General features: G+C 41.9%; 1 protein-coding gene across 5 annotated transcripts in view; it reads right to left on the minus strand.

Moving 5' to 3' along the window:
• PCDH15 (protocadherin related 15) overlaps window positions 1-21520 on the minus strand; it is an 858090-nt gene that overhangs the window by 43239 nt on the left and 793331 nt on the right. For all 5 annotated transcript variants that reach the window (XM_090144727.1, XM_031602523.2, XM_090144725.1 and 2 more), the window contains 2 exons: window positions 7077-7292; window positions 3159-3247 (listed from right to left, as the gene is read on the minus strand). In XM_090144727.1, the coding sequence (XP_090000853.1) occupies window positions 3159-3247; window positions 7077-7292 (305 nt within the window). The remainder of the gene's footprint in view (window positions 1-3158; window positions 3248-7076; window positions 7293-21520) is intronic.

The raw sequence follows: 21520 nt of genomic DNA on the forward strand, positions 1-21520 counted from the left end.
TCCAACCCCGGAGATGATAAACACGCAGCAGGAAAAACAAGCAGCAAGCAAGGTGCTACACAATATGGTTCCATGAGAAGACTCCCACAGAGCTCCATAAATAGGGAAAAAATTAACATTGTGACCACAATTATCAAACCATCACTACACCCTGCGTTAACACGCTCTGGTCAAATCTGCTTGGAGCTCCACACTGGGGGCTACACTGACTTATGGTTTAACCAGGCAGATGGCTCAGCACCACACAGCTGCTCGCTCACTGCCCCCATCCCAGTGGGGTGGGAGAGGGAATTGGAAAAAACAAAGTAGAAATAAAACTATTTTCTAAGGTAGAGAAAAGTATTCTTTTTTATTACATATAACTATTATTATAGTTATGACAAATCACAGAATACATGTATGTGAATGTATGTAACAGGTGATGCACAAGCAATTGCTCACCATCCGATGACCAATGCCCAGCTAGCCCCCAAGCAGTAGAAGAGAGAGAGGTGAACTCCCACCCCCTTCAGAACTCATGCTTCATGTCATATGGTATGGAATATCCCTTTGGACACTTTAAGTCAGCCATCCTCATTCTGTTCCCTTCCAGCTCCCTGGGCCTTTTGCTGTGCATGGCCTTGGCTCTGTACAGCACTGCTTAGCAGCACCTAAACACTGTTGTGTTATCAGCGTTGTTTTTCTCCTAGAGCCAAACACAGCATCATACCAGGCACTCTGAAGAAAACAATTCTGTCCCAGCTGAACCTAAGACAATCTTAACTAGTTTAGAAAAAAAACTTTCAGACAAAAGCATTTTAGCCTGAGAAAGTCTCTAGCTTATGTTTTCCTTCTGCCTGTGATTCCATATTGCGCAGCAGAACGTTATCAATTCCTATTGCTTTGCTTTTATATTCTGCTTAAATAGTTAAAGCCTTTGCAACAATAGGGAGAAAACATTCTTATAAACCTGAGGGAGAAGATCAAAGAAATTTGACCATGACAGTGAAACAAATAGGTTTCTATGTGAAAGAGACACGCACGGGAAGAACATTTCCATCTCTATCAGTATTTTCAAAAAACAATGTAGCACTTCTTAAACAATGCTCACATAGCCCCTTCTAGCAAAGGTTGTGTTTAAAAACATACCTTTAGAAGTGAAATTCTTACACCATTTCCATTTCCTGGCCTCACAGCATTTGCGGATGTAAAGCATTCCCAAGCTCATTTTAAGCATTCAAAAGCTGGCTTTGTAAATTTCACGTTTATTCCCATTCAAAAGCTTCACTCGCTGTGAAGTATTCACACAACTGTCAGAGACTTCCATGCACAAGGACTAAGAACAGCAAGAAACAGTTGTGGAAGATTTCTAATCTGGCAGGAAAGGAATTCTTGGAGCACAGACTGAGGAGCATTGCTCTAGGCTCTTTTCCAAGACTGTGGCAGGCTTTGCTAGACACTGAACCCAGGAGGAAAGCATTGAGGGGATGGCTACAGTACAGTGTGGGCTGTGAACACTGCTGACATCTGCTGGGAGCTGGAAACAAGTTGTTCCAATGGTTAAACAAGGAGATTTTTGCAGGGATGAAGAAAGGTTGAGAAGATATTAGCTCTGGCTGCTCTTGCTATGCTGCCTGTTCCAGCGTTCATGGTCTCAGTCCCCCAACACGTCATGCATTTGACACTCTTCTTTCAAGGCAGGTTTGTGTTACCCCACCTTCAAACTGCCCTCTGGAAAAGCTCTGGTTTGCTGGCAGCTCCTTTGGCTGCATGACAATCCAGAACTGAGAGGACCTCAAACGCAGCCTAAATCCAAATTAATGTTGTAAGATCTGAACCTGTCTGCACAAAATAGAAGCTACAAAAGAAATCTGCGTACAGTAAAGCAACCTTGAAGGGTTAGGAAAGCGAAGGCCAACTTTTCATATTACTGTAAAGAAAAGATATGCTGTTCTCCATCTATCCAGTCAACACCAACACTTCTGAAAGCAAGATCTCAGTGTTAAGCAAGCAGATTTGTCCATTATTCATTGCTCCAGGAAGCGGAGTCCCTGTAAGCACATGCTATTGCCTGAGCAACTTAACAAGCTTCTGATGTTAGGATCGATCAGAGATAAACTGTAACAAAGACAGAACACGTCCTAAACATCTGGAAATGAATCCATGGACTATTTTTTCCCAGCCCAGTGAAGACATGAGCCATTTAGACAACAAACTTCTTTTTCAGTGAGGGATTCCATCATCACCCTCAAGCTATTTCAATTGCTATGGAGTTGGTAAGGTATGACAGTAGTCAGGATGGATCAGATCTGTATAAATCTGAGAAGTACTATTAATCACTGAACTCAGTGATGCCAAAATGTTTGTAACCACTTGTAGCATTTTCTTTCCTATATTGTCCAGTTCATCGTTACATGCCATACATAATATATAGAAAACTATACTTGCCTTTTTAAAGGACAGTAGAAATGAAAACCTGGCTCCTGGAAGCTGCTGCTGACACGTATGAGCATTATTAAAACATATTTTACCAAAAGGTTTATTGTTAGCTTCTGAGTACGATAAAATACCACACCTGAACTGTGAGGCACTGATGATTCCAATGACCTGTCCTCCTCTCCCCCAGCATGTTATGTTCAACACAGCTCAATAATTACACCCCGTTACCGAGTTTTCACTATTACTTTTATGTTATGTTAGTGGTATTGATTCTACCTGAATAAATTTTCTAAACTCTGTTTTCCCCTATAATGACGTCACCCAAATAAAATCACACCTGAAGCCATATCACCCCTCAGTGGACACACTGCCTCAGCCTCGTGGAGTCACACTTTATCCATTTGACATCCCGGATTTTCACCAGTGTATGTTGTGTCATCAGCATTTGGAGGCTCCACCGTGCTCTGAGGGACAACTCTGAACCTAGTTTGAGCCTGCAAAGCGGGCAAGAATACAAGCAAAGACGTGCTTAGCTCTGCCTCCCTCCAGAGGAGGAGCAAATGGTGGGTTTGGGGAGCCATTGCCATCACCTAGCCTACTGTGACCCACACCAAAACACTTGCTTACTTTCAGGTCTTTTGGCAACAAGGAGATCGTGGCACAAAGGGAGAACTGCTGGCTGAATCTAAACACAAAACCAGTGAGTTGTCTGATATTTGTAGAGTAAGTAAATTGATTACCCTATGAGTTGATCTTTGTTTTGTTCCACAAGGGTGGGAGGAACATTAGAGACGATGACTTGCATATCCAACTGATTGACCACAGAGACCTGGAAACAAAAGAGTGAAATTCAATTGGCACTTCCACGTGTAACATCCTCTCTGTACAAACAGAATGGAATAATTGCTTTCCTGCCTTCACAGCCATGCGCTGATGTACCAACTTCTCATTTAATTGCAGAGTAAGAGAGCTGGGAAATCCTGCTTTGCTTGGCAGCCAGAACCAATAAACTGCAGGCAAATATTTAACCACAACTGTAAGTGGAGATCCGCATCCCAACTGTGTGCAGCTTTTTGGAAGGAAATTGTAATTTAGCATTTACTTACAGGATCACGAATCTCCCACATGCCACATTCAAAATCACTTACTAGCATTTCAGCATTTCTGATGATGTGACAGGAAAATCCAACTTTGGAAACATGCAGTTTGCACCAAGGTAAGTGCTAATACCAGATTAATTCAATTAGATCAAATTATACTTTGTTAGAAAATTAAATTATTGATCTATTTTGAATGAAGCCATCAGTGCAAGTATTTCTTTTACCTCAAACTCCTTTAACGTCTCTCTCTATATGGGATAAAAACTCTCAGCTCAGCATTTTCTACCACAAAAGCATGCAACTCTTCTGTTTCTCAATGACAGGTTGGAGCATGAGCGTGCAGAAGGGCCTACAAGTTGTGTAACACATTCAGCAGAGCTGGCAAACTGCTCCACGTCTTCCCATCTAGTTTCTTTGAGCTATGTTTAGCATGATCCAATGCAAAGGCTGCCTTCTGGTGAAATGTGTGCTGGTTTCCTCCTAAAATGTTTGTTGCCTCCTGCAATAGAGAGCTCTTCACAAGCACGACCAGCTTGCTGATGACAGCAAACATCACACCCTGTGTACCACCTGTCTACAGAGGATTCCAGAGCTAAATTTGGAAAAGTAAGTAGGACAATGTTAAAAGAGATACATTTAAAAATCAGAGATATTCGGCTCCATTCTAACAGAAAGAACAACTTGTGCGCTTTTCAAAAGGGAAGTGTGAGCCCTGCAAGCACTTCAGCAGAAAAGCTGGAATATACTCTCACATCAAACAGTGGTTTAAGCTTTGAAGCTTAATTCAACTTGAAATATTCAAACGTTCTTGAAATGTCATCAGATGCACTGATCAGCAGTACAGACTTCTGCGTGAGAAATACAGAATTGTAATGAGCTCAAAATAAATCTTAGACTATCGCCATTAAAAGGAGCTCTAAAGCAATGAACAGTTTAATATACTTAACTACATTACGCAATTCAAGCAATGGCTGCACTTATTTACTGAGTACTGCATGAATGTAAAACGTCTCTTCAAGCTCAAGGAACCACAATTATGATTTACAAAGGGAAACAGATTTGTGACAAGCTACAGCAAACCAGCGGCATGGAACAAAAACCACTGCAGCACTAACCTGTATACTACATGCACTCGTAAAGAATTTCTTTTCTTTTCAATTATAAAACAGCATTAAGCTGGGGAACTGTGTCAGATTTAACTAACGCTGTTCTGAGATAAGCTGTGGGAAGAAACTGTTCCTTTCACTTCCACTTGAGGAGTGGAAACACGCTCAGAGCAGAGGTGGAAGGTGTGAGATAGCGAAAGGTACCACCTCACTGCTCTGTGGTGGGGGCACAGTTACCTGGGACCCTTCAAACCACCGTTCCTTGGAAAGCTTTTGCTGTTCCATAATCCGAGCAAAAAATCTGGTCCCGCGATGCTAAACAGCAGGCACCAGCTTAATGCATAAGAGCTGGCAGTCAGCATGCTCAGATGCCTCCTGTCTGTGAGTATCTGAAGAAGACATGCTGAGAAGTAGGAACATTTCAGAATATGTTAAATTAGTAGCAGAGCAAACTGGATGTTTGTGGCAGAGGCTGGGAAGGCATCAAGCCCGTAAGTGTTCTCCCTTTGATCAATTCCTTAGGCACCTTCCCATTTTTTTGTAGGCCAAGCACTGGGGCACAACCTGACTTCTGGGAGTAACTGATGCTGAGTACTGAATGAGGAAGGAGTCCTGTGACGCCCTACTATTCTAACAATCCTTTGATTAAAGATGATACCATAGTAAATATTCACAGTCCAACCTTAACGACTTTAAGTGCTTAATTGCAACAAACTCATTATGAAGTGTCATTTCCTATTTCTTCCTTTCATCTTGAAGCTATAAAGGAAAACTTCATCATGTAGACCCAAACCGTAGCCTGAGATATCTGACTTGAGCCACCTTGCCAGTCTCAGCTAGCAGAACAGACAGGCAGCCTCTATGTGAAGCAGTCCCTATAGTACAAAGACATTTTACCAGTGGATTTGGTGGTTTATGCTGCTCACAGAGCAGTGCCAGCAGATGGAGGCACTGTTCTGATCCTGATTCTGGAGAATACCTGGCTCTGCCCCATTCTTTGCTGTTCTGTCCCTTTGGTGTTGCTCTTCTCCCAGTGCAATTCTAACTTCTTCCCACACATTTTTGCATGTCAGCAATTGATTTCACTTCCCTCATCCACAGGCACTCCTTTAACTTGCACTAAAAGCAGTAACACCTTCCAGTCTGAACTCCTGACACTGACACAAGTGTCTCTTGGCAGCGGGTCAAATGCTATGGAGCTATGAAGCCCACTTAGTCCAGCTAGAAGGGATCTTTGTGTATGGATCACATTCAGTGAAAGCCTAAACTTTCATGTTAGAATATAGTGTCAGTCTGTAATTGCTCAAGAACACTGTGCCAGACTGCCCATCATTCACTAAGACAACCTAAATACATCTCTATATATGAATGAGACAAACGTCGCTTCCTAATTTTAACGTCATTACTTTCTGGCCATATTTGAATCTAGTTTTCCCACACTCATTGCAGGAGAATGCCCTGCCATTTTGGGAGGCCAAGCATGAGGACATCATACGTTATGCTTATTTGCTCAATTACTGCATAACTCAATACACCAAGTATTATGGCTATCATCTATATCATTTGACAGTGTTCCCATGAACTAGATAATGTACTTCATCCCTACAACATTATGCTAATAACAATCCAATCCATCATGCTATACGGGCTTTGAAGAAATTAACTCTGATGGTTCCTGTTAGTGGGCTAAGTCAATGTCCTTTACTAAGCACAAAAAAGGAAGTCAGGGCCTGAAGCTGATGCCATTTCTGAATTGTCGCTTTCCCTGAAAGCTTCAAGTGAAGTTTTAGCCCAAAGTTATTTCTTGCCTCTCTCTTCCACACAAGAACAAGTCATAGCTCTCAGAGCCTGTTTGCTCAGCTCTGTGCCTGCACTGCATGCCAGGCAGACGTCTAACTGTGACCAAGAAGCTCTGTAGTGACCTTAACAAGCAGACCAAGTTAGTGAGCTTTTACTTGGTTTATTCTTTAGGGTTTTAAGACATACTAGCTCTGCTTTACATATTCTGAATGGGTTCTGAGTGCATCTTGCTGCCTCAGAGAACAGATAGAGCAGATCTGTAAACAGTTGGGTATTTGACCTACCTTATACTTACAATGCACAATCACTTTATTCTCTGCCATCAGGGTCCAGAATGCCCAGAATATAACTTAACCCACACTTAACATAAACAGCTATAATTTAAACTGAATCATTAAAAATTGCTCATTGAACAAATAAAATGCTGAACACCATGTCAGGTGTGGTAACTGAGATCAGCACCTCTGTCCTGAAATATGAAGGTATTTCAGACAGGCATAAAAGCTCCTGATTTAACAAAGAATTTTATTTCAGTGACTTGTAAAGATCAAGTACACTGTTTATGGCCTTCCTGGAGGTCTGCTTAGAATGAAGCTTTATGCAGTGTTCAGATTTCATCGCTCTAACAAGATACAGCCTGGCTCATACTTACAAGTATGTCTGCTTTGCTGCTCAGTCCTTTTCCGTAATCGTCAGTCGCAATGACCTGAAACTTGAAATAGGATCTTCTCATATTTTTGAACAGCATAGCAGTTTTTATTAGCCCCGTGTAAGCTTCAATCACAAAACCTTCTTTACCATCCTTGATTGGAGGAATGATGAGCCTGTATTGCATGGCACTGTAATTCCCAGTGTCTTTATCGTCAGCCTAATAGGGAAAAAATAAAAACAAGCACAGGCAAATAAAATAAATATTCACACAAAGAATCATTAACCTTGTCCTTTAAATAAAGTTGCACGTCGGTCCAGCAAATCTTTCCCACTGACGTTCAAAACATCAGATTCCAGAGAGCAGATATTGCTATTACTGTGAATGGTTCATTTAACTCTGCCGCATACAGTTTTGCTTTTCCAGCAATTTCTTTCTCCTATGTTAGCACCAAACTGTTAGAATAAAAATAAAATAAAAGGACTTTCCAGGTCTGCATCAAACTGAAGAGGTAAGAACAGAACAATCCTGAGAAACAGCCACTGTTGAGTTCTTGCTAGCACATATTAAATAGGAAAGAGAAAACGAGCAACATGCCACACAGACAAGAACATCATCCCTCTTTTAAAGGCATTCTTCATTCTCACCAATTGAGCACTTAATTTTGGAGTATTTTTATCTTTTTTGTTTGTTTGTTTGTTTTTAAGCATCCCAGTATTGTTGCACAATGGACCTGATGGCCACAGCGCAGGACACAAAGCACTCTCCCACCAGTGAGCTGCTGAGGAGGTAGGACACAGCACTGGCATCAATGAAGCTGCTCCTGTAGCTGTTCTAACCTGGACCTTGTGCCTAACAGCCTCGTGGAGTCCTCCACACCTACCCCATTGCTCCACTCCAAAAGGCAGTTCCTATATTCAGATAAAAGGACCGTTAGAATGCGTGTCTCATCTAGAAAGAAGTCAGGGAGAAGCAGCTTATTGCTGCTGTACCTTTGCCTACTTGCTGGGTTGGGCACTGCCTCAGCAGCTAGAATGCCTCGGCATCTATTAGAGGCTTTTATCAAAGCACTGGCACAGCATCTTAAGTCTGCAGCCTCAGTGAGCGTTGGAGGAAAAACGTCCTCACCATCAAGAAAGGTGGATGTCTTTCTGTGTAATGTGTAATTCCTCAAGACTGAAAAACAAAAACAATCAAAATCCAGTCAGGGTTTATGTCAGTGTTAAGAGCTTGTTTACCATGGTATGCCACGGTCTGTCTGAAAAGCATCATCTGTGCAAGGTCATTACGCCTTAGATAGACGGCCATTAATCATCATTAATTGTTTTCTCACCTTCAGTGAACAAAATCTGTAAGGTGTGAATTGTCACCAACTCCTACGCTATCTTTATTTCTGGCTAGTTTTCAGGGGTTGTCAGTGAGGATGCAAGTCCCTGCAGCACAGTGCATTGCTTTCAGGACACAGCCATTCCAGAGGGGTACCGCTGGCCCAGGTGTCAAAAACTGCCTGCACTTTCCACTCTGGCTGCTCTTGTAGAACAGAGAGAGTAACACAGAGCTAAGTTGTTATATCTGGCCTCTTTTAGTTGGAGGCAATGAGCATGCCACAGAACTGCCCAATGCAAGGACTCCCACAATGGCAGTGGCTGTCTCACTTAGGGTGAGATCACAAACTCTCTGAGTGTAGCAGCCAGGGATCCTGAATAGGCACAAAGTAACGTGCAGAATTCCTCATGTGTGCTGTCCAAGAGACAAAAACCATCCTCGGAAATATCTTCATGGGGACACAGAGCAGCCAACCTTTTAAAACAACCAACTCACTGCTTCCCAGTGCTGCCCTGCAGGGTGGGCACTGTGCCCTTCTAACAACAAGCCAATTTTGGTGCTAAAACGAATGCTCTAGATTGCTGCAGTTGAGCAGTGAGCCTACTGCTTTTATTTTTTTCATAGTAGCAAATTCTACGTCAATAGAAGGACATGACTTCTAATTGTTTGTTTCAGTAACAACGGAAATCAATTTCACCTTCAATATTTCACACTTGTGCTACCAAGGACAAACAAATTTGGACCTAAATTAAGGTATCAGTATGACAGGCACGGACACTACCTAAGTCATTCTTTCTGAATAAATGTCATGACACTGCTGCAATTGCTTGGAAGAAACGCCGCTGAGTTTCGTGGATGAAACCTTCTGCAGTACAGACATTTTCAACTTTTAAGCATGCGGAGGTTTGAATCCTGCAGCTCAGGCCCCCAAGGCTGGTAGAAAGGCTGCAGGTTCATTTTCAGAAGCAAGGAGAACTTAGTGGCACTCTAGAGAAACAGCCTCCGCATCATTAAAATTCTGGCTATTTCCAAAGCAGAAACCATCTACATGCAGATGAGCAAAGCAGGTGCAGAACTGCCTGAGGAACTTGGAAAAATGATCAGATTCCAATTTCAAATATTCTAACTTTATTATTTTCATTTCTCCCCCCTCCACCCCCCTATTTTTTTTTTTTTTAATCACTATTTTTATTTAGATCAAACCCAACGATGACACTGAGCACTGTTCAGCTGTGAGGGACCACCAGAGAGAGCTTGTGAGCTGCTGACATCCATGTACCAACTCCCTTAATACGGAGTAAGGATGTTTGCTATTCTTCTAATTTGTCCTGAAGGTAAATATTTTTGACACTTCATTAGGAAGAGATATACGATGCCTCAAGAGTTGCGTTACGACTGTCAAAGAAGAGAAAGAGCAATACTTAATCTTAATATCATAGCAGTATATCTTCCTTCTGTTATGTGCAGGAAATACAGATGTCTCCCAAATTCTGCTGCGGTTGAGAACTGATAAATACGTATAATCTCAGGAGTCACCATGCCAAACCCTGTGCTCTTGCAGCTAAGCATGCTCGCAGCAGTGGAGCTTGGCCAGCATCACCTTGTGCTGCCTCCATCCCTTATCTTCCTCTCTGCAGAGGTGAAGGAGCAGCTGTGGGGCTGCTCTTAGCTTCCCCACAAAAGCTAGTTATGCAGCCAGGTATCAGCTGGAATACACTGCCCTGGGAGCTACCGCTGAGGATATTTAGCTCAAGGTCACTAACAGTTCTACTGTGTAATTTCACTGATTACAACACCATCGAGATGATGGGCACAGCTTCTTTGCTTCTGACAAAAAGTGCTTTTACACATCAAAATCTGGTCCATCGCCTTCAAACAGAGAGGAAGCAGAAAGGTACTCGGTTTTGGGTTGTTCTTCACCTTGAAAGGAGTGGGAGGGAAAAGTCCTTTTAGCTCAAGTGTGGAAACTGACAGGACTTGATACTGCTGGTAGGTGGATGGTTGGACTAAATGATCTTAGAGGTCTTTTTCAACCTTAATGACTGTATGATTCTATGACTTGGATGCAATCGCCAAAGGCTAGTCAGTCTGGGTATCTGGAAGGCAAGAGATGAGCATATATGAGCTGAAAACTCTAAGTCAGAAGTGCCATGGGAATAGGGCTGTTAAGGAGGGGAAGTCTGGGGAGGGTATGCTGGGAGTCGCAAGAACCTGGATTTCTGAGGATCTCTGTAGCAAAGTCAGGCTGAAGTGCTCAAGTTTCAAAGAGTAAGAGGCAGGTAACTCTGGGAATGAGCACAATGGTGAAGAATTAAAGAAAGAAAGAAAAGGAGAGAAGTGCTAATAGCTATGACAAACTTGCTGGCTTAACAGTCTTTAAATCACAAAGCAAAAATGCCTCAAAACCAGTACAATGGCAGATGTGGCTTTCGAACTGAAAATACTAAACAATCCGTAAATTCCTACCAGCAAAAGTTGTCTTGTTCTGAAAGCTATTTTAAATGCCAGCAGCTGATTGGAAATAGCTGAATTTGCCATCTGCTCAGTAGCACGAAGCTGGGAAGGAAAAAACACAACAGCCCAGGCCCATTCATTTTACATGCCCTGTTAGCACCTTCAGGCTCAAATCTTCTAATATTGCAATTTAAGAAGTCATGAGGGGTGTTTATTTTTCAATGTTCCCTAGGTTTGGTCGATCTCATGCCACTTTAGAACCAGCACAACTTCTTCTCCTCTCCTTTGGAAACAGCGTGGCACTACAGAGCACATTCTTCCCTGTAGCCCAACTAAAGCAGCTTAGATATTCCAATATACTTTGTAGTCCAATACGGACCCCCCAGAATAGAAGGCAATCTAATCTGAGGAAAGATTTTGCTCTGTACAGCCTGGCTACTACACAAAATCACTGCACGTGCTCACAGATTGAACACCGAGACTTTTTCAGATGGAATGAACGCTGCCAACACAAGCGCTTTCATAGTCAGATGTTTGGTAAGCCAACTTATTATCCAGAGACACGTTCTTTGCTGGAAATTACCTGTGTGATTTAAGTTAGTGTACTATTATTCTTATCAGGGGAAGCAGATCTCTGCCAGAGGCCAGATGTTACAGCAGATGTGCACGTGCAAGTGTTGCTGCTGTCTCTGCAAACATGCTTCAAAGTAGATTCTTGCTCCTACCAACTATCTTCTCTCCCTTTGGATTATTCTGATTCATAATCACATTTTAACTAACAAAAGATTGCAACTGGCAAGGCAGCTCATTCTTCACAAAGAAGTTGTTGTCTGGCGTCCATGCAAAAGTAAAATTGGTACAGGGAAAACTTTGTGAAAGCTGTCTCAATTGCCCAAGGCTAGATCTCACTCCCACAACAATCCCAGCTCCCTCAGCCACTCCCCATTAATACTTGTGCTCCAGATCCCTTGTGCACCAGTTTTATTGCCCTTTTCTGGACACATTCCAGGCCTCCATGTCCTTGTAATGAGGAGTCAAAACTGAACACTACGCTCAAGGTGCAGCCTCGCCAGGGCTGAGTAAAGAAGGATTATCATTTCCTTGCTCCTGCTGGCTGCACTATTTCTGATACTAGCCAGGATGCCACTGGCCTTCTTGGCCACCTGGGCACACTGCTGGCTCATGTTCAGCCAAGCACTGACCAGTACCCCCAGATCTGTTTCCTATGTACAGTCTTCCTGCCACCCTGTCCCAAGCCTGTACTGTTGTCTGGGATTATTGTGGCCAAAGTGCAGAACTCGGCACTTGGCCTTGTTGAACTTCATCCCATTGGCCTCAGCCCAGAGACCCCACCTCTGTCATCAGAGGAAAAAGGTAATATCAAAAAAGAAGTTATGAACAGCAATAGGAAAAAAATGAAGTCTCAATATGGATAAATGTGGGCAGTAAGTTAAGCCCAGGGCTCTCTCTGTGTGCAACACATCCACACCTAGGAATTTAACGCACTCATTTATCAATTGCTTTGATGCAATAGTAAGCAATGGTTCAAAGTTGCTTTCTAAGAATGTGGCTAAATTTCTGTTGCCCTGTGAACCAGCTGAGACAAAATAAATGCAGTGTAATATAGCTTTGCTGCCGCAAGTGCTGACATATTCTCACATTTACAAAGAAAGGAGCTGCGTCACCCAGCCTATCAAGGAGGGGTGCACAAACAGAATAGGTTTGGTGTGAAAATATGAGGCGGTCAGTGTAAAAGCAGGGTTCCTTCTGGATATAACTGAGTTTCAGACTTCACCAGCTCCTGTCAGCATCAGACCTGTCTGCTAGCTTTGTATAGGAGCTTCTGTAAAACTTACGTCAGCCACTTCCAGACACTTTGATTCACTGACATTTATTTTGGCAAGCTTCCTTTTCTACAAACACTGTCGGTGCAAAAATTTCCTGTAAACTCAAGAATACCTTAGGAAAAACAAAAACAACAACCCTCACTGAGTTTATCAGATTTACGATCTCTAATGTGTGCTCGTTGAAATGTACTTCAAGAAACAGAACTAGAGAGATTAATCCTGTAAAATAAAAAGATTAGAAAGAAAAGGCTAATGACACATCATTAGGGTGAGAAGCGAATTCCTGCTAGTGATTTCCCCGAAGACTGCATGGGTTTTAGTTTTATTTTCATAAAGCAGATTGGAAAGACAGTGTTTGTGGCTAAAGGCAGTCTGTCTGGTACTCACTGAGAGGACAAAGTTAGATGAGAACATCAGTGGCAAAGCAGGAGCAGCCAGGAACCTCTCAGGCTTAAAGCACAAGAAAGGCAGCAGTCAGCTGGCATTTTTTGAGCAAACTAGAATTAGGCCATTCACGTGGGAATCTTGTTTTTAGGATTATTTAGAGATGCCACAGGCCAGGTCATAAGTTCCTCCAGAAATTCACTGAGAGTCATGGGAGAGGATCAAAGGTTTTTTTGCTTAAACCCTTTGGTCTCACGTCAAAAAACATGAACCACAACTCAAGATCTCATCCACGTGTGGAGCATCCTTTCCAGGCTGTGGGGGAAAGGAGGAGGCTAGCAAAGGCTGCGTGAAGCTGCTTGAACACTTGAGAGACAATAATCAGCCTCAGCTATCATTACAAGAGAAATGGTATTTAACGCAGCTCCACATTTCCTGCTGAGCTATTAGCAATAAAAACAAGGTCTTTAAGATGCAAAGAAAAGAGTCTTGCTTTGAAAGTGCCATTTGAACATATTCTTTTTTTTTTTTTTCTTACAGACATCAGCATTCATCAGCTTTCAGAGGACACTGACGTTAAAAACAAATCACATTCATGTAGAGTAATTAGAATACTTCACATGGCAGATCACTAACCAAATTAATTCTACCTAAAGTGACTTTTTGATGCTTTTTTTCTGAGATCAAGCTTCCTGTTTAAACTATCTATATAATCTTTCTGAAAATCTAGAGCAAGACAACACATTATCCTACTCTAAAAGGATTTTATTGTCAAGTGAATATATTAAAGGAAGTGATTACTGCTGCCAGCAAAACTGCTGCACCTTAGAAAGCTTGGAGAAGCAATCCATACCATTTGCCTTAGTCACATATGTAACTGTTTTCATGATGAGGGAAGTGTTTATCCAATGCTTTATTGGCCTAATTGTCTCTAAATTCAATTTGTGTGTAACATCATGTACTCTGTATTAGTTCTCATCTCTCCTTAAGGTTTTTTTTTCAGTGCGAGTCTGGCCCATCATAGCTTCTTTCTTACTCCCAGAGTTACTCACTGGGTTCTGTGTGGCCTCATCAGTGCCCAGATTGGGGTGCTTAATAAAGTATTTTACAGGAGGGAAAGAATTGTGCTTTGATGAAGGGAGAAATTTTGCATAAACTACAGACTAGGGAATGATTTCACGACGGGAGTTAAACATACAAATGTACAGCAGTGGTATATTTATGAAAAAAAAATTAGCCAACAGTGATTTACATAAATAGTTGTATTAAAAATTAACGGCTATTGCAATTGTTAAGGACTACTAAAGAGGAATTAATTGCATTTTTTAAATTTGAATGCTGTAGGTTTTGCGCAGGGTAATAAAGCTGGTCGCCTTAATTTATTATAAATTGTACTCCTCAGAAATGAGCCAGTGACACTGTACAAAGACAGAGAGGTAGCTGGGAATAATTTGTTGTATGTCCAAACAAGGCAGAAGTGGGGAGCCACCAGCAGAGTGGCAGCAGGACACTGAGACCCCGGACAAAGCCTAAGCAGAAACTGCTCTGCACACATCTCTGCTTTCCTCTGGAAAAATGCAGATACATGAGTGGGAAGAATGGTGGGGGCAGTTCCCTACATACCTTGGCCTGGACATCTGCTGGAAGACGCTGCTGCAGGTCTTGCTGGGGTGGGGATCACCTGGAGGTAAGGTTTGGAGCACAGCTGTGAGCCCTATCTTGAACCTCCTAAATAGCTGTAGCGGTAACCATAAACAATTTCATGCTTTCTAGGTAATTTCTCTCTGCTCATCTTTTTTATCTTTTATCTCTTATTTGAAAAAGAAGGAAAATTATCCTAGCTTAAGCTGCCTCTTGGCAAGTCCTTGCCATTGCAATGGTTATGCGTGACTAATTCAATTACAGTCCTGGCAAACAGAAGCAGGAATACCCTGTAAATCACATCTAGCTGCAGGAGCCATCTCAATATCTAACCACCAGCCACTCTAGTTCCTGCCATTAACCAGCGCCTCTGCTGATTCCATGGCTGTTCCATCAGCAGCGACCAATTGAAACCAACCTGCTCCAACTGCTTGGCGGGCAGGAGCTGCTGGCTGACAGCAACGTGTCACAGAAGCTCTCTGGTGAGAGCTGCCCACCTGGCAAGCTGTTCCAGCTCTGTCAGGCTGAGCTTGCTACCAGTGCAACCCTGTTAGTGTGGTCTTGCCCTCTGATGCTCATCTCAACGTTGCACATTTTGTGAAGCCAGATGCAAAAGGTCAAGGTGGATACAGGAAAGCCAGACTATGACTTGTTACCTTAGTATGATGTAGTTAACTCCCCCCTTTAACTTCAATATAAATAAAATAGCACCTGTAAGATTCCTGCATTAAACCTGACTGCTGTTCTCAAGACAAAGAGCTGAGGAGCAGAGAAAGGTCCTCCCCAACAGCCATCTGCTCCAGCTAGCCACCACAACATTGCAGCTCTCAGTAGCATCATCAGACCCCTAGAAATATCAGGGAAAACTGATTGACAAAACAGAAGTATTCTGAATGACTGAGGTGACGTCAATGACAGCAATGATAAAATAGTGCAGAACTCTCCTCCAAAATAACACACGTCTATGTGGAGCTCTGGCAAGTGCTGGTCTGTACCAGGAACTCAAACAAGATCCCCGAAATTACACTGGATATGCAAAATCTGACAGTGGCAATCCCTGCTCGTGGCCATTTTTGGGTCTGAGTTCCTGGAACAACATGCCTGGGCTGCTATGAAACATCCTCTCTTCTTTCAAGCGGTGTCAAAGCATGTGGGGACTGTCATCAGAGGAGGTTCAGCTGACAGAGCATTTTATGAGCTAAAGATGTTAAGGCTGCAAACAGTTTTTGAATCAAGAAAATCACTACTTCTTGCAGAACCTGATTTGTATTTAAAACTAAAATGCTGTCAGAGTGAAAACTGTGGGGTGCAAAATTCCAGCGAGGCCCTTTTCATACTTGGCTGTCCTCAGAGTTCTCCCTATTTAGCAGTGCCAGAAGTCTGCTACTCTAGTGAAGGTAAAATGATGATGGAAAAAAAAAAGAAACCTTCACCAAAGATTCATCATTGCCTTCTGATCACCTCCTGATCAAAAGTTCTACTGCTTCTACTGGATTTTCCCAATGCCACAGCAGAAACAGTGAGAATGTGTTCACATTTCTCAAAGGAAGATCAAATGCTATCATCCCACCTGAGTACACGTTGTATATTCTGTATAAAAAATACTCTGTATTGAAAACTTACTACAAACACAGAGCCATACACTCATCTCAAGAGTTACACAATATTTCAATAGCAGTTTCTGAAAGCTCAGCTTCAGTCAGGAAACAAAATTTCACATCTGACCCACCAACTGGTTCTTCCAAATATTCTAGAATAGCTTTGAAATTAAGGAAAATCTGTCTTCTTGAAGTGACATCAACTACTCACAGCATTTTCTACAAGGAGAACAGACAGCAATGGACTTCAAATATCATCTATCTTTCTGCCACTCACTCTCAGGTACAATACACAGTAGAAGTGGAAGGAAGAAATATTCTGCAGATACTAAAATGCCTTACTAGCTGATAGACAGAATGAATTCTTGTTTGTCACAGTCTCTTCTCAGAGCTTGAGATCAGCTTTTAAATATAAGCAACAAGAAGAAGGTTGTAGGATAACAATATTTTCTTTTGTTACGTTCCACATTATTCATTAACTGCATGTATTTTCCTGTGCACCTATCTCAGCAGTAACTGATACAACTGCTGTTTCTTGTTTTCTTTCTTAAAAAAAAAAAAAGAAAAGAAATCCATTGTCTGGTTTGCTACATTTGTGATGAAAATAGGTGTGTGAGAGGATTGTTTTCCTTAGGACAAAATGAGTACTTCATTTCCATTCCCATTTAAACGTTTCAGCCTTGCAGCCTGCTGCAGCACAGTGTGATATTCTCTGGGGAAGATGCATCCTTTTTTGCCATCCAAGGAACACCTTAGATTGACAGTGATTTTACTGGCCCAGGCAAGAATATCTACCATATGGTTAAAGCCATAAAGGGAAAAGAATTTGCAGTGTTCATTACTTCCAGCACTTGGAGGAGAGGAGCTGGAAACCTAAGGAACATATGTGGCTTTAAGGTCAGAGATGACCCCATCTGATTGACCATGAACACAAAGATGCTTCAGCACAAAGGTAACACAGAATGTCATAGAATTATTAAGGCTGGAAAAGACCACTAAGACTATCATCCACTTGGACCTCAGTGCCACATCTACACGTTTCTTGAACACCTCCAGGGATGGTGACTCCATCACCTCCATAGGCAACCCATTCCTATGCATTACCACTCTTCTGGAGAAGAAATTTTTCCTAATATCCAACTGGAACCTCCCATGGCTCAACTTAAGGTCTTCTCTGGAACCTCTTGTCTTGTCACTGTTAACCTGGCAGCAGAGGCCAACCACCACCTCCCCACAGCCTCCCATCATGCTGATGTTGATGAAACCTCCCCTGAGCCTCCTCTTCTTCAGGCTGCACCATCTCAGCTCCCTCAGCCACTCCTCATGTGATGTATTTTTTCTGACAGTCTTCTAAAATTTGGGCAACTAGTAAATTGTGCTACATGGCAATCGCACAGAGTGCCAAATGGTTGCCAGCTTGTACTGCGTCAAGTCAGTCCCCTCAAGAGATGATCTTTGTCCTTTTTCTTATCACTTGATATAAGAAACTAAATCCAGGTGCTTGTGCATTGGGAATGAGTTTAAACCTGTCTCCCCATGACCTTCACAGCACATAGAAGTTGCACAGTTAGGGAACAGCGATGAGAAATCTGACACAGTTAACACCAGTTGCATACTTTTTTTTAATGTGAAAGCAGAAGATGGATTCATAGCTCAACCTCTGATCAAGAGTTATTTTTCCTTCCCACTCTCTCACAATAGAATTGGGCTGTACTCTTTTCTCTTTTAATATACCCCTCTGCTTCACAGGCTCTGATTTATTCCCTCCCTTGTACAATTTTTCAAGTATCCCACCTCACTGAGAGAGCCAAACCTTGACAAGTGCCTCTACATGCTGGCAGCACAACAAAAGTCCTGGTACAAAACAATGCTCTGACTTACGTCAGCCCCATCCACAGAAGCAGGAACTCATTTGGGTTATTTAGAGCACAGAGATTCATACAAAGGGATACAAAATGAGGGCTGTTAGACAGCGATAAGTAAGAGCTGGTATCAAACAAATAAACACATCCGATCACAAGGTAAAGGAGGACTTCAAAAGGGCTGACCCAATGGCTGCATCATCCACTACTCATGGAAGTCCTTCAGCTTTTCAAGCCAAATCCATCAATGTCAGATAAAAATCAGGAGAGAAACAAGAGAAGCCGAGAGATAATTAACAGAGACCCTGATGTACCTCAAATACATATCTATTTATATATTGTTTAATATAAGGAAAACAAATTAGGATCCATCCGTTTTTGGTAACAACAATCATTTAACTGTAAATAAATACTCTCTCCTTCCATCACAATAATGAAGCGGAAATAAGAAAGCAATTCAGAAGTTAATGCCACCTCTACTCATTTAGTACCTAGCTTTTACTGCTACTTCACTGAAGTACAGGGGAACACATGGCAAGTCTGAGTCTTGCTATGCAGGAAGTAACACATATTTGTACACAACACTGCACGGCACTGCAGAATCACAGAAGTCTTCAAGCTGGAAGGGATCTTTAAAGGCCATCTGGTCCAACTCCCCTGCATTGAACAGGGACACCTACAGCTGCATCAGGAGCTCAGAGCCCTGTTCAGACTTACGTTGAATGTCTCCAGCAACAGGGCTTCAATCACCTCTCTAGACAAATAAGATGGCTCTTCTTAATTTAGAAATGTTGGTCCACCGTGTCCCAGTAACAAAGGTGTCAGTCATATATCCTGAGTAGATTCACATTTTGCTTTGCTGCTAGACAAAGCTATGCCTAAAGACGACTAAAGTCCTCAGTGACAAAAGAATGAGAGTATGCTGAGAATACAGAGAGTAAATATTTTATTTCTAAAACAACTCAGATGTCATTAAAAAAACAGCAGATCTTAGTGATTGCAGAAGATAAAAGTAAATCACAGAATTACCAAGGTCGGAAAAAGACCCACAACCTCATCCAGTCCAACTGTCCACCTGTCACCAATGGTCCTCACTAAACCATGTCTCTCAACACAACGTTCCTTGAACACCTCCAGGGTTGGTGACCCAACCACCTCCCTGGGCAGCCCATTCCAATGCCTGATCACTCTTCTGGAGAAGTAGTATTTCCCAAGAGCCCAGTTTCCCATTTAGAATGGAAATTTGAGTAATTTCTACTGTACTTTATTAATTTTCTTAAAATTTCAGCTTGGAAAACTACTAATAGCCTTTAGTTCTAACCACCTGAACTCAGAACAGACATTCATTTAATTAATACTTCTTAACATTCTAATTGGAATGGGCATTACATTTAAATAACAGTGCGATTACTTTTTAATTTAGAGGACAGAAAATAAGCCAGTAGCACCGACTGCTGCAGACACTTGTGCTAGAACAGTAAATTACAGCCTAGTTTTCTGCTACAAGCACTGCTTAACTGTTTCTAATTTTACTTCAGTAAAACATACAGTTGTCTTTGTTGCCATCCACTAATAACAACTTCTTACGACCTGCTCTGTTCTGCCTTTGAGCAAAGTCAGGGAGATTTCTGTCACGAATTTTAACCAGAGCAGGTTAAAGATGTAGAACAGTAACTTCTCTCCTGCGTTTCTCTGATTGTCCTTTTCTGTTCTCTGACCACCTTTCCCAAGTTACATGTTTCTGACAGGTAGAAGCAGATTTCCTTCTTTTTGCCTGAATATCCCTTACCCATACTCCTGCACTGTTTCATGCATTTCTTACCTCCTTTGCTGGCAAGCAGGAATATGAATAAAGAGCTAGGAACAATAACAGGTAGGATTTCACATTCTGTTCTCATTTTTTATGATAAACTCATACTACACTTATAAATTTGTTCCTTACATTTCATTTTTTTTCATCCACAAAATGCTCCTTTTGAGAAATAACTTTGCTATTCAGCATTCTTTGTCTACTCCAATATCTTTGTGTAGAACTGCATCTTCAGTACTTCCAAAGTTCATATATTTGACACGGTTTTCTATTTCATATGGTTGAGTACACCAGAGTTTCTAATTAAGGTTCGTGGCCAGGAGCAACAACTAGCAAAATGTCTGGGGAAAAAAAGATACTAACAAAACTATTACCCCTATATGACCTCAGATCACCCTAACTGCAATTCTACCTCCATTCCTTTAGTTTGGTCATCTGCACTTTCCTCTTCACTGAATCACACAGACATCTGGCTAATCATTTTATACTGAGCAGGAATCTGGTGAACCTTGAAAGTTCAACACTGAAGATGGAGGAAAAGAAATTTATGGATACGGTTTTTCCAAATCTTTTTCCTGAGTGCATTATTTCCAAAATACAGCACTGTCTTTCTACTCACTTTGTAATTTCTTTATTTACAGGAAAATAACTCTTCAAATAAAAAAAAGGCACTGCATATGCTAGATGACATTGTTGGCTTCCTTTATGACATCTGAATTGAATTTTCAGTAGCACAGAAACTTGCCTTTTCAACACTCCTTCTGGGGTAACAGCCCTTCCCAGTTACCAGTGCATGTCCTGAATCTCCTCTCACATAATCCTTCCCCACATCTTCCCAATCGTTGAATATTGGTCCACAATGAGAGAAGTTGCACCTACCTGGATTTGTCATGGGATCCTACCTGATTCAGTCCACCAAATGACCCACAGGTTGGGAACGGGTCCTTCCAGCAGGCAGCACCTCCAGCTGCCCCCTGTGCAACAGCATTCTTGCTGCCCCTACCTGCTACGATCTCAAGTGCTATTTTTGCCTGCAGAAGAAGCTGGTAAGATGGCCACAGGGCAGATTTATGTACCATAAAGATTCCTTTCCAAGTGAATTTCAGTAAAAATTCCCAGCTGTTTGCTTGGGCTGCTGTATGCATTTCTAGGAAAGACTAACATGGAAATTCTGGAGCCTAACATAGCCTCAGAAAAGAATTTATGTAAAATAAATGAATAAATATAAACAAACAAACAAAAAATCCTCTGGACTGCATCACAGCGTAGGACATTTTTTTTGGCTTTCTTCTATCCAATAAGCAATGTTTGACCATATCCCACTTCTCTGCTGCCCCTGGCTTGGCTTTGGGGAGGACTGCCATGGAACAAATAAAGCATTGGACAACCTTAACAAGCTCTGATATTTCATTCCCAGTGCTCTGAGTACACTTTGAGGTCAACATAAAAATCTGAGCGGGTCATATATCTGTGCCCTTTCATGCATAAGCTAGAATCAGCAACTTGAAAGATACCCCACTAACAA

This window comes from Phasianus colchicus, chromosome 8, assembly GCF_987193195.1.
Source record: "Phasianus colchicus chromosome 8, bPhaCol1.hap1.1, whole genome shotgun sequence".
In the NCBI taxonomy this organism is placed as follows: domain Eukaryota; kingdom Metazoa; phylum Chordata; class Aves; order Galliformes; family Phasianidae; genus Phasianus; species Phasianus colchicus.